Source organism: Tachypleus tridentatus, chromosome 4 (assembly GCF_004210375.1).
Source record: "Tachypleus tridentatus isolate NWPU-2018 chromosome 4, ASM421037v1, whole genome shotgun sequence".
Lineage (NCBI taxonomy): Eukaryota > Metazoa > Arthropoda > Merostomata > Xiphosura > Limulidae > Tachypleus > Tachypleus tridentatus.
The window spans coordinates 58,510,824-58,527,265 of NC_134828.1; the positions used below are offsets into that span (position 1 = coordinate 58,510,824).

Consider the following 16,442-nt stretch of genomic DNA (forward strand, 5'->3'; position numbering starts at 1 on the left):
TGCGCGCTTCAAACGGGGGTTGGGGTGGTGAACAGCTGTGAGTACGAGCAAGACAATTGTTTTTGTAATCTCCAAACTTGGGGTAGGCCCAGGTTCAATAAAGTGCCCTTGTAAACATGCACACACACACACACACACACACGTGCTGTTATAAGGAATTTCTTTGTGTGCGAGATATAAGTACGCCTGTGGCCGAAAACAGCCATCTCCCTCTCTTGAAGTAAAATGGAACAGCCCGACCTGATAATTTCGGCGTCTCCTCAGCCGTCCCGTCAGAATAGTGTAATTGTCGTAACGGGACTTCTTGCGCCTTGCTTTATTTCGACCGTTCTAGGTCGTGTTTTTCTCTGCAAGTGTTTTTCGTTTTTCGAAACTTATGTGTTAATCCAATGCATCAGTCCGTCTTCAGCCCATCTGGTGGCATTGAGAGAACACTCAGAATGTTTCCAGCGGACGTAACTCAGCTGAATTTTCCTCCTAACCATGTGGTCCACTATCAGGTACACCTTTGGTTTGATAAAGCTACTGTTGCTCAACTGATCCATCAGTAACTATAGGATACTGTGACACAATAACAGTGTTTTGCTGCACTATATTACACATTGATCTCTAAGCAAAATGTTCAATAATTTAGCTATTTTTCAGTTGATTTTATACAGAACACATACAAAGATCTTAAAAAATGATCAAACTATAGATTTTTTCGACTTTTATTTTTTTTTACTGGTAGTCTAGCGTAGGTTTATAGTATATTAGAAAAGAAAATGAAGGTGGACCCAACCCGTTGCTTGGGTATTTTAAAATATAAGGCATAGTAAATAAATTAAAATATCTTATAGTTAAGAAGGATTGAACCAGAAAAAATAGAAACGTTTTTGATATCCAGTTTAGAAACTAGTGGTGATGGCCTTGATTCTGAATAGATCGTTAAACGTAGGAAGTTAACAAATGAAGAAAACTTGTATCCAAGCGGCCTGATGAGCCCTGGTATTAGGTGAAAGTCATCTTGTCAACACTGGATATTGCATGTAGTATTGTTGATGATAAGAAACTCTCCTACTCTTCCATTCATGGATTGTAAGAATGAACCACAACACTTTTGGAAAGTAAACCTTCCATCAGAAGTGAATTCGAATATTTTGTTCTGAGCTGCTTTTATCATGAGTATATGGGTTCTTCTTGGATCATTTTATTGGTTTTTTATGTAAAATATGTATTTGTTGGATGGAGAGTGCACAATTTAAACTCTGAAATGTAACATGGTTTTCATAAAAAGTAATGTTTCTAATCAAAATGCAAAACTAAAGATGACTACATATAAATCAAGTTTTGATAATACTGTTGTAAAGTTAAATAAACCATTAGCGAAATCCCTAAAACACTGCAACTATGATGTATAATGAAATATTATTTTTAGGTTAAATTGTTGGACACTGAGAACTTAAAGGGTTATTAGGGATTTTCAAAGCATGTGTTTACACTTATGGTGATTGTTGTGTGCTATTTATTTAAATCTTAGTCTTTATTTTAAAGGCTCATTTTTAGTTTTCTCTGTGTATGTTATATTCTTATTTCCCCACCCCTTTGGCTCAAAGATAAATTGGCTTATAACCCTAAAAGTTGAGGTTTGATACATAGTTGTTACCGCATAAATAGGACTTTGTACTTAACAATGAACAAACATGATTGTATCTTTGTTTAATTTTATACTTTCGACTATAATGATTTTATAGGTTTATGTATACAAGAGTAAAGTAACTGGTAATTTGCTTTTATTACATCTTTTAACTCTTTTTGAGGCTTTCATTTTGTACATCTTACTTTTATGGGGTTTTTTTTAAATGCTCGTTTTCTTCCATGTGGACATCTTAATAAATTGATTCTCAAGTATATTGTCAATTTTTTGGTTTGTTTAAACAATGGTAACTTCATATTTCAACCAAAGTTGGCCTGCCCAACTATTGTTGTTTCTTTTGTTTGGACATTAGAAAGATCATTTTATTCCAAATTAGTATCAAGTTGCTGAACTCTAAAGAAAAATTTGATGTAAGACTTTAAAGAATTCAAAATGATAATATAATTTATTACACCTACTTTGTTTATTTCCATGTACTTTCCTCATGAGTTTTGAGTAAAATTTTCTTGTATTTTGCTACGAGTTGCTAATGTTCATTTGTTAGCAGGTTCTACTGAATTATCTAGTCTAGTCTATATCACAATGACAAATTAGTTTATTTCCTCCTGTAACTGTTTTATAAGCCTAAACATTGCAGATGCCCCATTTAAGACTACACTCTGATTTACCTTTGGTTGGCCATATTTACTCTTTTGTGCTTACCCCTTTTTCATGGGATTTATATCTTTATTGACACATGGTCTTCAGAATAATACATCTAATATGCCATCCACTATAAGGTATGCCTTTATTTTGTTTAAACTACTGTTGCTTTTGCAGTGTGCCAGTAAATATGTGTATGATATTATGACACAATTACAATGCTTTACAAACAATAGTAACTGCAACACTAAACTGTTCATTTACCAAGTATATTCTTTTGTGAGAACCACAATAAACAGATGGGATAGCATCTTGTCTCTGGAATGGTAATTCCAGGATAGGTGATTGAGAATCTATTGGCTCTTCCATCCTTGATGAACTTCTGGAAGTATTCTCAATGAGTATTTTGGACCCTTCAGCAGGTTTATTTTCTACTAATAAGTTTCTACTAATATTATTATGGATTATCATGATTAAAGCTAAAGAGGATTCTGCATGTCCTTGCTGGTAATTGAATTGAATAAGTAAGAGCTGATTTGCTTTTTAAAGTTTAGGGAATGTGATTCACCTATTGCACTGTTTTTAGGAATAATCAGTGTGCATCACCCCACAGATTCTACAATACAAGTAGAACTAGGGAGTTCTTATCCCTCTCAGTTTTCAGTAACTAGGGTGGTGGACAAAGGCTTTCACTTCAAAGTGTTAGAGCGTGTTCCTCCATGTTTGGAGAAGAGAGCAAAGTTGGGGTCCTCCCACTTGAGTCCATGAATGTTATTCCCAGATGTTGGTAGGAGTGGCTCCAGCCTTCACAGGAAACTATGTGTGATAATGGTTCATATTTGTCATTATGCTGTATGTTTAAAGTGTGCATGGCCCTTTTCTTTAGTCAATGTCAGTTTTATATATTGTTCATAGAAGGAAGTCTTCTATCTTCTCATACTTCTGAATGCAAAGTGAATCCATCATTGGTCCTTAGTTGAGCAGTGTTCCAAATCTCAAATAATTTGAGAGGCAAGTGAAATGTTCCTTACCCATTTCATCTTGGAGACACAATGAGTTTTTATAATTCCAGACTGGATGAGTTCTGTTCCTTTGGTTAAATAAGGTATAACTGACCCTGTCATTCCAAGCCTGCGGTGTTGTCTTTTGGAATTTTTCAGGTGGAGGAGTAAGTTTGTTCATTTTGGTATTACTTACTTTCTGGTCATGATTCTGGTGGTTTGTAATGTATCACCCTACAACCACAGCTATGGATATAATAAAAAGTATATATATAAAACATTGCAGTCTGATATTCCTAACTACCGTAGTAGGATGTAAGGACCAAGACCCATTAATTCCATAAGCTGTAAATTCTGGCTATATGGTTGTTGCTGGTATATAATTATTATTATTGGTGTAATGTTCCACTGTTGATACATGAACTAAGTTCCAGGTGAAGAGCATACCTGTTCTTGATGTAGAGCAGTTCCTTTACTTATCTACCAATCTTATTTTGGTCCACCTCTGTTACATGCAGATGCTTCCTGTATGAATAATGCTTGCACTGCCCCATCCACCTTATCAGTGTGAAATTCTTGCTATTGCATCAGCAGGTGGTGAAAATTAATGTTTTCCTAAACTGAAAATGTTTTTCCAATAACACTTGCCCAGCATAGCCATGTAATTAGGGTGCTTGACTCATAGGCTGAGAGTTGTGGCTTTGAATTCCTATCTCACTAAACATGCTTGCCCTTTCAGTCATGGGGCATTGTAATGTGATGGGCGATTCCACTGTAAAATAGTAGCATAAGAGTTGGTGGTGAGTGGTAACAACTAGATGCCTTCCCTCTAGTCTTACACTGCTAAATTAGGGATGGCTATGGCAGATAGCTCTCATGCAATTTGCACAAAAATTTTAAACAAACGATTGAAGAAACCAATAATACTTACCTCCACTGTCCATCTACTACCCTTTCTCTCCACAAAGAGTCAGTGTTAGTGACTAGGATGGTGTAAGCCTTGAGAAAGTGATTACATTATCTAAGTGCTGTGCTTATTATGTACAATATCAGGACAAATTCAAGGTGGCATTTTTAGTTGTTTATCTGTAACCTTAATAGTCTAGTTCCATTACCAATGACAGTGCTATCCTTAAAGATCAAAATATAATTTGCTTCAACTGATTTTTACATCATTGTCTACTATGATATCTGTAAATTAATCATATGCTAATGAATCTTTCATTTCACAAAAATCATCCAGGTAAGATATTTGGGCAAGCCTTTCCAAATCTTATGCAAATTGGGTCAAGGTCTCTTCTTTAATCTGTATACTCTTCTGGAACTTTGTCCTAAATACCTGTTTCTAATTTAACACTTCAAACCTGTTGGATAAAGTAACTGGTCAACAATGATTTATAGTTGTTATGGCTATCAGTTAGAAAGTTACATAATCTCAAAACTGATCCTTCTAAATGGGCAACAAGATGAATAATTTGTTGTTCACTATTTCACCTTTTCATTTTGGGAATAATTTTAAACTGACATGGTACTTTCCAGTCCATAGGTTTCTCATTTAGCTGATAATGAACTGGCCAACTAAATTCTGAATGTAGATTTGCCAGTATCATAACTGCAGTAGTTCAGAAAGGTCTTTCTGTAGTAGACAACACAGCTGTAGTAGTAACAGGGGAAGAACTAATTGGTTATATTACATTGTTTGTAGTAGGTGATGTTTTAAGTTGGAGCTCTTGAGTAAGTGCACTGATATACTTTTATACCTCAATTATATCTTTCCTTACTTCACTTGATTTTGTTGATGTTCTTTTGTACTTCTTCAGCCCTGTCATCATTGCCGGTATGTGACTCTTCAGTATTATTGTTGTAGTCTCTCTGTACATCACCAATAGCTTCAACATTCCCATCTTCCATTACATTTGTTGTTATTTTTAATTCACTTTTACATAATATGCTTCTTTCTTTTAAAATTTTTCATTTTCACTGAAATAGTCTCACTTTTGACATCTCTTATTATAATGTTATTTTTTTGTTCAGAGGTTTTTTAAAATATCTGATGAAAATAATTCAGAATATGAGAATAACAGATTAGTTTATTTCTTCTTTCAACCCCTCCGTGTGAACTCCTGTACATGATGAGGGGACCTCCCAGGGAAGGTTCTGTTCATTCAGTTTACCTCCTCTGGGATTCAAACATCCACCCACATGTTTGCTGTGTGTGGTGACTCGTGAAGGGGAGGAAAGGATCCTGGTGTTTGAGGGGTCAAACCCTAACACACCATTTTGGCCTTGAATTTCTGCAGACGGGCAGCCTTGAGGTGGTCCCCTAGGATCAATTGGCTGGTCCACTTGGGTTAGGGTCAACCAAGTACCAGTGTTGGATGTTCTCAGCAAGTGTTGTGGACATTGTATCTGATGCTGGTGTTTGGATATAGTGCTCATGAAACCCTGGCATTGCTGCAATGTCCTCGTTTGGCACTGTAGTGCACCCCTCGAAGGGCTCCATGGAGGGTGGAGTCAGTGGGAACTGAAATTTAGCTTTTTTTATGGATACCCCTCTTTCTAACAAAATACATGAAAGATTTGAAAAAAAGATCATTGGAAAACGACCACGCATGGATAACTGTTGTACAGTTTACCGTTACATCCAGATTCTACACTTTAATTTCTGATTCTTCATTCCTTATCTGAGAAATCCTTGGGGCAGATGTCTCCATTTTTCATTCAGAAGGGATTAGAGGGACTTGCTGGCTCCCCAAAGTCAGCAAATAAAGCTGTGTTCATGAGAAATTGTAGTAGAAACATCTTCACTACAACATACCAAGCTCCTCTTCAAGTGAAAAGCCATTGGAGATATGCCCATTGAGGTTACTCTCCATGCGACTTTGAATTCTTCCATAAGTGTTGTAGTTGAGAGGGATTCAAAGAACATTTCCGAGTCGGAAATCCATGCTGGTTTCTCCAGCCAAGGTGTTACTACGGTACGCCGAATTTTCACCCGTAAAGATGGAATTATGGATCCTACCAATGTTCTGATGTTAGCGTTTTCATCACCTTGTTCTCCTTCCACAGTCAAAGCAGGTTATCGGAACTGCAAGGTGCGGCCTTACATTCCTAACTCTCTCAGATGTTTCCAGAGTCAGCAGTTTGGTCACTAAAAAACATCATGTGATTCTTTGGTATGTGCTTTGTGGTGGTAAAGGTCATGAAGCTTACAAGTGCAACTTGGAACCACGCTGTGTTAATTGTAGTGGCCCACACCCCTCTTGCTCTATTTCTTGCCCTAAACGGGTAGAAAAGAAAGAGATGCAATGCTTAAAGTCTGTTAATAATGTCATCTACTCAGAGGCTCGGAAATTATTGACCCCAACTATATCTCAGACATATGCTGCTGCACTACATTCCACTATCACAGTGGGAAAGCAGAAAGATCTTTTTGTGCCTCGATCAGAGTCGTTTTCAAAACATCTTAAAAACCTTGTGCTCCCCATAGTTAAAAAAGTTGATGCATCTATGTCTACTTTCATCTCTGTCCCTACCTCTCCTTCCAGTGACTGCCCAGTTTCACTTCCTTCAGGTTCAAATGTTTCTTCAGGTCCATCCTATCCTGCAGCCCCGAAAAGTAAATCGACCATTCGTTCACGCTCTCAGTCACTGGAATCTTTGTCGACAGACAGACACCTCTCTACCCAACCCAGGGCAGGATCCATGGAGGTTGATAAATCTTCATCTAATAAAAAAAATGTGGACAGAAGATCTCCCCACTACATTCTCCTCTGCATAAATAACAATGGCCACTCTGATTCAGTGGAACTGTCGAGGCTTTCAGTCAAATTTAGATGACATTAAGACTTCAATTTATTCTTACTATCCCGTGTACCTCTTTTCACAGAAAAGTTTTCTGAAACCTGCTGATACAGTCACCCTTCGGCAATTTTCCTTGTATAGAAACGATAGGTTATGTGATGGACGAGTGTGTGGTGGGGTGGCATTGCTGGTTGATCAGCGTGTGCCCACTCTGTCCTTGTCACTTCATACACCCTTGGAGGCTGTAACCATCCGTGTTTCCTTGGGTCATACCATCACTATTTGTTCTCTCTACTTGCCTCCTGATGAGATCTATAATCAGTCAGACCTTGATGCTCTCATTTAGCAGTTACCATTCCCTTCTTACTAATGGGGATTTTAATGGATATAAAACCCTTTGGGATGATGCTAGTATTGAGGGGGAGGAGTCGTGTTATAGAGTATATGCTTTTGGACCACAACCTGCCTCTCTTTAGTACTGATTCTTATACTTCATGCACCTAGTCAGTCTTTTACTGCTGCAGATCTTTCTATCTGCTCCCCTTCACTTTTCTCTTACTTTTCTTGGGACAAAATTCGAAAGGTTAGTGGCCAGTATCCTTTGGCCTCCTTTCAATTTTGTTCTCTGATGGCCAAGAAGTTGCTGATACCCAGAGCATCGCCAGTACTCTGGGCAAATGTTTTTCTCATGCATTTAACACTTCTGCTTCATCCCCATCTTCTTAGCCATCAAAACATGAGCAGAACGATCGCCTTTTTCCTTTCAGGCTAATCGTTTTTATATTCACTCCCTTACAGTGTTGGAACTTAAACTTTCTCTTCATTGGTCTGGCAGTACAATATGATCAGTTGGACTTGATCATATTCATTCCAAGTTGGTGTGCCACCTCTCTCCTGCCTCTCTTGCTATTCTGATTGTTTTTAATTGGATCTGGAGGGATAAAATTTTTCCTGATGCTTAATGCCGTGCTATTGTACTCCTTTTTCCTAAACCTGGGAAGGATCTCAAGATTCCTTTGAACTACCGTCCAATTGCTTTGACAAGCTATCTCTGTAAGATCTTAGAGAGGATGGTTAATGGTCGTCTTGCTTGGTTCCTCGAATGAAACAACCTCCTCTCACCCACTCAGTGTGGGTTTTGAAGACAGCTCTCCACCACGGACCACCTGATTCGACTTGAAACATCAATCAGGGAAACCTTTCTCAAAAGACAACATTTTGTTTCTGTATTTTTGACCTTGAAAAAGCTTATAATACAAAGTGAAAGTATGGAATCTTGCGAGACCTCCTCTTGTATGGGTTGCATGGCAATTTACCGATTTTATTAATTTTTTTTAAGTAAATCGATAATTCAGGTCCGTGTGGGTTTGACACTTTTCCATTCTTTCCCACAGGAACTTGAAAACCCTCAGGGCTATGTTTTGAGTCTCACACTTTCCATTATAAAGATTAATGACATCAGTGGACAACTACCTCCTACAGTTGCAAACGGTCTTTTTGTCGACGACTTCCACATCTCGTGTCAGTTGTCAACTATGAGGTATACTGAGTAGCAGCTACAGACTACCTTTAATCATTTACTGACATGGACCACAGCAAACGGTTCCACCCTTTCTCCCTCCAAAACTGTTTTCATGCACTTTTGCCATCAACGGGGTATTCACCCTTATCCTAAACTCCATATTGGTGAAGCTGTGCTTTCTCTGATACCTGAGGCAAAGTTCTTAGGGCTTATATTTGACCATAAGCTCACCTTTATACAACATATCAAGCAGTCAAGTGTACAAGGGCATTGAATATACTCCGTATTTTCTCTTCCACCTCTTGTGGGTGGATGGATGTTCCATGTTAAAAAATCTATCGTCCCTTATTCAATCAAAACTAGACTATGGGTCTCTGGTCTATGGCTCTGCCAGGACTTCAGCCTTGTAAATGTTGAACCCTGTTTATCATCAGGGGTTTTGGCTCTCCACAGGGGCCTTCTGCACTTCAAAACTTCGATCTTCACCACAGAATTTCACGTGGGGTTGTGTTTTCCTTACTCAGTGGGCCACACTTTTTCATAATAAAATGTCTGCCATTTTTTTTAGCCTTCGTCTCCACGTGCAGTTCGGTGAATTGGTCTATCTTTGGATGACATAGCGGTATCCACAGATCAGCTCATCCTACCATGGCTAAGTACCATTCCAAATTGTGACCTTTTTTGAGTTATCTTAAGAAGACAGATACTCATGATTGGAAGTATCGTCTTCAATTTACCGAACATCTTTCGAACCATCCTGGTTTGAAATCATGTGGCTGTGTGGGCTCTGCTAATGTTTGCCGTAATTCGGTTGTTGAACACATAATCCCCTCTAAGTTTTTGTTCACTGCAGAATTGTATGCCATTTCTCTTGCCATGGATCACATAGAAGCTATGCAATAAACGAACTGTACCATTTATACCGATTTACTTAGCTCTGTATTAGCCCTGGAATCGCTTCACGTCAGTTTTCACCCTATTCTCGCTTATATTCAAAACCGACTGGCCCGTTTTTCTTCAACATCTATTTATATCCAGTTCTTCTGGATACCAGGCCATGTTGGTATTCGCGGGAAGGAACTCGCTGATACCGCAGCTAAGTCTGTATTCTCTGGCACTAACACTGCTATCCTGTTCCATACATGGACTATGGCCCTGTATTCAAGGCTCGGCTCCGTGCCAGTTGGCAGTGGACTTGGAGTGAGCAACGTGAAAACAAGTTCTTCCAAATAAAACCCTATATTGGACTTTGGCCGTCTTGCCCCAGTACGGATCGGGAAGAGGAAGTTGTCCTAACTAGACTACGCATTGGTCAAAGTTTTTTTAACTCATCGTTCTCTTTTATCTGGGACTGATGCACCAGTGTTTTGTCTGTGTCACACTCAGGTCACTATGAGCCACATTTTACTATCTTGCCGTTGTTACGAATCTCAACGACGGCACTATTTTAGACATGTTTTGTCCCCATGGTTTACCCTTAATGTTGGACAATGTCCAACTTACAAACGTTTTTTAAAGCCATTGACCTTTTTAACACTATGTAAGTGTTTAATTCCCAAATTAGACCTTTTTTATTATTCCTTTTTGTAGTACAACTAGTTCCATGTGAAATTAGATAATGGCCATAACATTAACATTAGAATAAACTTGTACAACTTCATGGCTAATTGATCCATTAAATGAGAAATAAAACACCGATTAATTCGCCACTAGCTGAAACACAGTTATAAATAACTTATTTTGTTGTTTCATTAAAACATTTGCAGCTTACTGCTTGAAATTACTCGAAAATCCAGTTTTAAAACCTTTTTAGAACTAAATATCACATACTATTATACTTTTTTAACATTAACATCAGGTGCCCTTCAACAAAAATCTACATTACAACAGAAATGTACCTTGTAACAATACATTTCCAATTACACTACTAACCAAAAAAAGAAAACTATGTAATGACCGAATGATTGTAATTTATTTAATCTACGATTAAAGTACTAAGTTAAGTCTTTATTAATATTTTTTAATAAAAGTAGCAACACAGAAATAACTTATGTATGTGAAAGCCTTTTAAAAAATACTGTTCCTCGGGTATCGTTTCGATAACACTGTATAACACTATGTAAAACAAATTTTGTTCCTGGATAGTATGTGTTATTTCTTAATTGCTTGTGTTGTAAAAGTACAGAAAATGGCCATTATTCCCTTCAGACTTTGCTTTTCTGATCAGGATAATGAAATTTAGAAATTCACCTATTTTCTATGTAAAATTAGGCAGTTTTTGTGCATTTTCATTTACATAAGGTCTGAATAAAACAATATATGAATCAAGATTTACATGTATTTATACTAAAGTTATACAAAAATGAAAAAAAATGTTTAGAAGTGAGTAGTTTTTCGAGATTTGGGAGTGTAATGTAAATCACTTTCACGTATTAGCCTCGAAATATGGTCTCTCATCATGTTTTCGTTATACGCTCACAGGTCACAAAAAGTTTGAAGAGAAAAATAGGTTTTTTCCATTTACTTTATGCATAAGCAATTGGGAAATAACACTTTCTGCTCAGGAACAAGAAAAAGTAAAAATTATGTTACATAGTGTAATTCGCAGAACTAGTTACTTTTGTCAGGATATGTGAGCTAACCAGATATTTGGTTATATTGTTAGTACTGCATACTTACAGTAAATATAAATCGTAGTTTATTTTTTACTTGGGTTAATCCAACAGATGGGAGCGTTATAAAATGATGGTCATTCCCACTATGTAAAAGAGCAGCCCAAGAGTTGGCGATGGGTAGTAATGATTAGCTGCCTTCCTTCTAGTCTTACACTGCTAAATTAGGGACGGCTAGCGCAGGTAGCCCTCGTGTAGCTTTGCGCAAAATTCAAAACAAACAATCAACAGGTGTATATTTCATGTATTAGTTGCGACTTCAAATTGTAACATGTTTAGTGTAGAAAAAGATGGTCTGACTCCCATTTAGCTCGTAGTTTTATACTATTAATTGTTATAGCTGTGCTGGCGTCACAAGTATCGTATAATTTATAGCCATTCACCGCAGAAATACATCTGTTCAAGGAATGGGAAGCATTTGCCCCTCGAGGGTCGAAAACCAATACAACCTTGTTGTCGGTAGATTCAACACTCCTAAACTTAATGACTTGAACTATTATTACGGAAGTAAGCTTCTTTTAAATTATCATGGTAATTCAGTTAATATTTCACTGTGTATTTCTTGTTTATGGAAGGGGAATTAACAATGTGTCATTAGAGGAGTTACCAGTATGTCACTGTGTATTTCTTGTTTATGGAAGGGGAATTAACAATGTGTCATTAGAGGAGTTACCAGTATGTCACTGTGTATTTCTTGTTTATGGTAGGGGAATTAACAATGTATCATTAGAGGAGTTACCAGTATGTCATTGTGTATTTCTTGTTTATGGTAGGGGAATTAATAATGTATCGTTAGAGGAGTTACCAGTATGTCACTGTGTATTTCTTGTTTATGGTAGGGGAATTAACAATGTATCATTAGAGGAGTTACCAGGATGTCACTGTGTATTTCTTGTTTATGGTAAAGGAATTGCCCATGTTGTTTTGTTAGGTAGATTCAAGATCTTAAATTTTATATAAAAATCTATAAAATAAATATTTTGTGTGATGTCAGTTATTCAAATTTTAGAAGAATACATATTATTCATCGCAATCTCTCGATTAGTGAATTAGAACTGCAAGTGTTTTGACTTAAAGATGAAAAACAGCTGTTTTTACGCTGTTTAACAGTATTTAACCAAAATACTTCCTCTAATTTCATATTTTTTTAACTGTAATAAGGCAGACTTTTCTTTTATGACAAAGGGATTCTTTACTAACTTGTTTTAAAGTTTGCACAAAGCTATCTTCGCTAATTCGTGCCTCATTTACAAGTGAGAAGTAGATATTCCATGTTATCAACTCTTGGCCTACTCTTTTAACAGAGGATATTTGGAACGACCATCACATCATAACTCTTCCACGATTGAAAGAGTAAATATAATTAGTAACGGGGATTCGAACCCATGATCTTTAGGTTGCGAGTCGAGCGCCTTAACCACCAAGTCATGCCAGACCACGTGGACATTTGGAGAATATGGACAATATTAGTATTATAACCTTCAGTGATTGATTAGTTAGCGTTACCAATTGTGCTGGAAAGTTATATTTCTCTCATCTTCGAGATACGTAAACTTACAAAGATTCTGCATTTTGAAAATTTATTCATATAACTTACTCGATTGATCTTGGACTTGAAATCTTTATCAATCTACCAGGCATTACACATAAGTTTGGTGTCAGTTTTCCCAGGAAGTGACATATTAGTTAAAAGGAAATATATAATTATAAGAACTCCTTAAAACAACTTTGTCGTAAACTGCCAGTAACAACACATTAGTGAGTGGCAAAAAAAAATGTAATAGTAGTGTACTGTAAAGTGCGTATATGTTTCTATTCATTTTTCTTGCTAATGTGGTATTATGTTTAATTTTGGCAGTCATTCAATTTTATTTTAATAAAATTTTCACATTTTTTGGATATTTTTGAAAGTGATGTTATTTTATAAAGAAGTGGATTTTATACAATCCATTAACGTATTTTGGTTTTTGCCCACATATATTTCATAAATTAATAGGACACAAAAATAAGTCTAAAACCCTATCTAGTATTCACTTCACTAGAAGATAGATAAATGAACATCACATGGTTTTATTTTGATACTATATATTTGTTCTTTCATATTCGAGCAAGGAGAAGTAGCCAACTATCAGTTTAAAGTACAACTTAAAACTTGAGTTTCAATACATATTTGGGTTTTCTTAAAGCGTAACATGTTTATAATAATGTGTGTGTGCATGTAATGTAAATCTGTGAAAGGGGTCATGATTTTATTGTTTTTTCTTCATATAACGCAGGCAAAGCAACCTGTATATTATAGTTGTCTGTATGTGCGCGCGCGCGTACTTGATATATATATAAAGAGAGAGAGGGGGAGTATGTTAGAGGGGATTGGGATTCAGCGCTTGCTTATGATCTCGAGATATGTTCTGGTTGGTTGAACCAGCTTAGCACCTGGCGCAGCTGCTCGACGCATGACCCTCGGAGAGATCGACGGCAACGTCAGCATGCTTTCAGCAGGTTCTGTGGTCGTTAGGTTATCAATCACATATGATATGTGTAGATGTGAGAATACACATGTAATGCTGTGAATTTTGCGCGAAATTTTTAAAATTATTCCTTTTTATATTTTCGTGTTTAAAATATATTCACTGACCAGAAGGCAATTTTTACATTCGACTCTTTGTTAAGATCATATTGTTTTTCCTTGGATTTGACATTTTTGTCTGAACGTATTTTAAATTGTATTTGTTAGAACGTTAGAAATTTCCTATATAACTCAGTTTTGTTTGATAAATGTAAAAACATCTGCGTCACCATAACATGGATGTCTTATTTGATTAATTTTTACCAAAGTTAAATTATATACAAACGCTTGATACAATACATACCTAGATACAGAAGTTTTACCAACGGTTTATTACAAATATTGAAAATCTTGTCTATAATTTATTATTTATGTTACTAACATTGTCTTTTTAGGTACTGCACATTTTGTGTGTGTGTGTATATATATATATATATATTTCAAATTCTAAGCCTTGAACAACTAAATGGTAGCTTCTAATAGAAGTAAAATAAAAAATGTCAATTTTGTTTGTTCATTTGTTATGTTAATTTGCATGCAATATTTTGGTAGATGAAAACAACACGTTGTACTCAGTACTCATCTTTCTTTATTGCATTATTAACAAAAATACTTTATTTTTTTTTTTTTTTATTTTGTACAAAAGACTTGTAATTTTTACTGGAAGCTTTCCAAATTTCGTGAAGATTCATGAATCGTATGGTATTTGACGAGTGTCACATAGTTTTACCACGGCTTCATTGTATTGTATTGTATTGTATCGTATACAATACTGAGCACCTATCAAAATTGGAGTGTATTGCATGTAGTTTGCGCTATACGTAGTATTCCTAAAGCAAGCTAGGTGTCACCGTATATTGATGTAATGTATTTTACTTGTATATAATTATAATTCACCACATTTAGCTGTTACTTATCCTGAACATTGTAATATGCTAACAGCAAAACATGCGTCTTAATTTGTAAAATTTGATAATGTAATCAGATAAACTAAGTAGATAACTTTCTATTCCAAAGTTTAGAAGTATAATTACATCAGCAAAACAAAATTAAGCTTTATTTGATAAATGATATTTACAGGGTGTTCGGTTCACGGTTTTCTTCGCTTTCTCGAATGAAGCGATGATGATAAATTATAGGCAATTTTTAAAAGTAACGTTAGAATTAACTATCTATTGAAGAGGTTGAGATACGGCCCGGCATAGCCAGGTGGTTAAGGCACTCGACTCGTAATCCGAGGGTCGCGTGTTCGAATCCCCGTCACACTAAATATGCTCACCCTTTCAGCCGTAGGGGCGTTATAAAATGACGGTCAATTCGAGTATTCGTTAGTAAAGTATTAGCTCAAGAGTTGGCGGTGGTTGGTGATCACCAGCTGCCTTCCCTCTTGTCTTTCACTGGTAGATTAGGAATGGCTAGCGCAGATAGCCCTCGAGTAGCTTTGCGCGAAATTCAAAACAAACCAAATGTTGAGATACACTCCCTACGATGCGTGACGTAAGTAAAATGTTAGGTCACTTTTAAATGCGTAGAATCGGATTTGCCCTCGAGTAGCTTTGCGCGAAATTCAAAACAAACCAAATGTTGAGATACACTCCCTACGATGCGTGACGTAAGTACGATGTTAGGTCACTTTTAAATGCGTAGAATCGGATTTGCCGTGCGTGTAACTGTTTTTTAAAAGCGAGTTTCAAATTTTAAGCTTGCCAAGTATTATATTTCAAAATCGTTTTTCGAGAGGAATTTAGAACCTAAGATTTAAATACCGGAGCAGAGGGTTTACTAATTAAGTTATAAACTGACCGATGTTTCTGTGCTTATAATTCTAAGCAACATTTTTGATTTCATAATAAAGACAAAATTTAAAAACATAAATTATTTTCATGAGGTGTGCTGTACGGTTCCCTTGTTGGTCAGTGGTAAATTTACGAACTTGCAACGTTAAAGTTAAAAGTTCAGTTACTTGCTGTGTTTGTTTGTTCAATTAATGTATACTGTTCTGTGTCTAGTTAGTTATATTGCAAGGTTCTGCTTTATTCTTTGAGTATATCATTATAGACTTATAAGCTACAAACTCCTGAAAGTTATCTTGTTCAATCCACTTTAAAACTTCAACATTTTCTTTGACTGCTATGACACAACTCTAGAAGATTGGAAGAGTGCCGTTATGTAGTGCTTTTTTGATGTTTGTTGTGTTACATATTTATCTTGAACATTAAAAAAAATGTACAGTCGTGTGTTTTTTCTATAGTAGGTGATTGGTACATAAGTATATATTTATTGTAAAGTTGGAGTATACTTTTTGTCTAATTGAAGTCATTACTATTGGACATACTATTTCATAATATAGGTTATATTTCTTACATCGTAGTATGCTTTGGCCATATTCTTCCACTTTTTAATTAGTTTGTGTAATTACGTATGATTCGTAAACAGATCTTTCCTTATATTTGTAGCACTTAAGGTTTACAGTAAATTTGTCTGAAGCGTACAATATTAATTGGTCATTTCACTAGAACCTACACATAATTTTAGTAATATTGAGTTGGAACTTTATTTGCAGCCAACGTTTTGTAGTGTAGTTGGGTCAACAGTTATT

At 36.1% G+C, this 16,442-nt stretch overlaps 1 protein-coding gene across 4 annotated transcripts in view; it reads left to right on the forward strand.

Annotated features, from left to right (window-relative positions):
- LOC143249202 (transcription factor 12-like) overlaps nt 1-16,442 on the forward strand; it is a 126,223-nt gene that overhangs the window by 47,579 nt on the left and 62,202 nt on the right. For 2 of the 4 annotated variants that reach the window (XM_076498673.1, XM_076498674.1), the window contains exon 1: nt 259-500. The exons of the other annotated variants lie outside the window; for them this stretch is intronic. In XM_076498673.1, coding sequence (XP_076354788.1) covers nt 390-500 — 111 coding nt within the window. In that variant the 5' untranslated portion in view covers nt 259-389. Of the gene's footprint in view, nt 1-258; nt 501-16,442 lie in introns of those variants that run through there. 4 annotated transcript variants of the gene reach the window in all.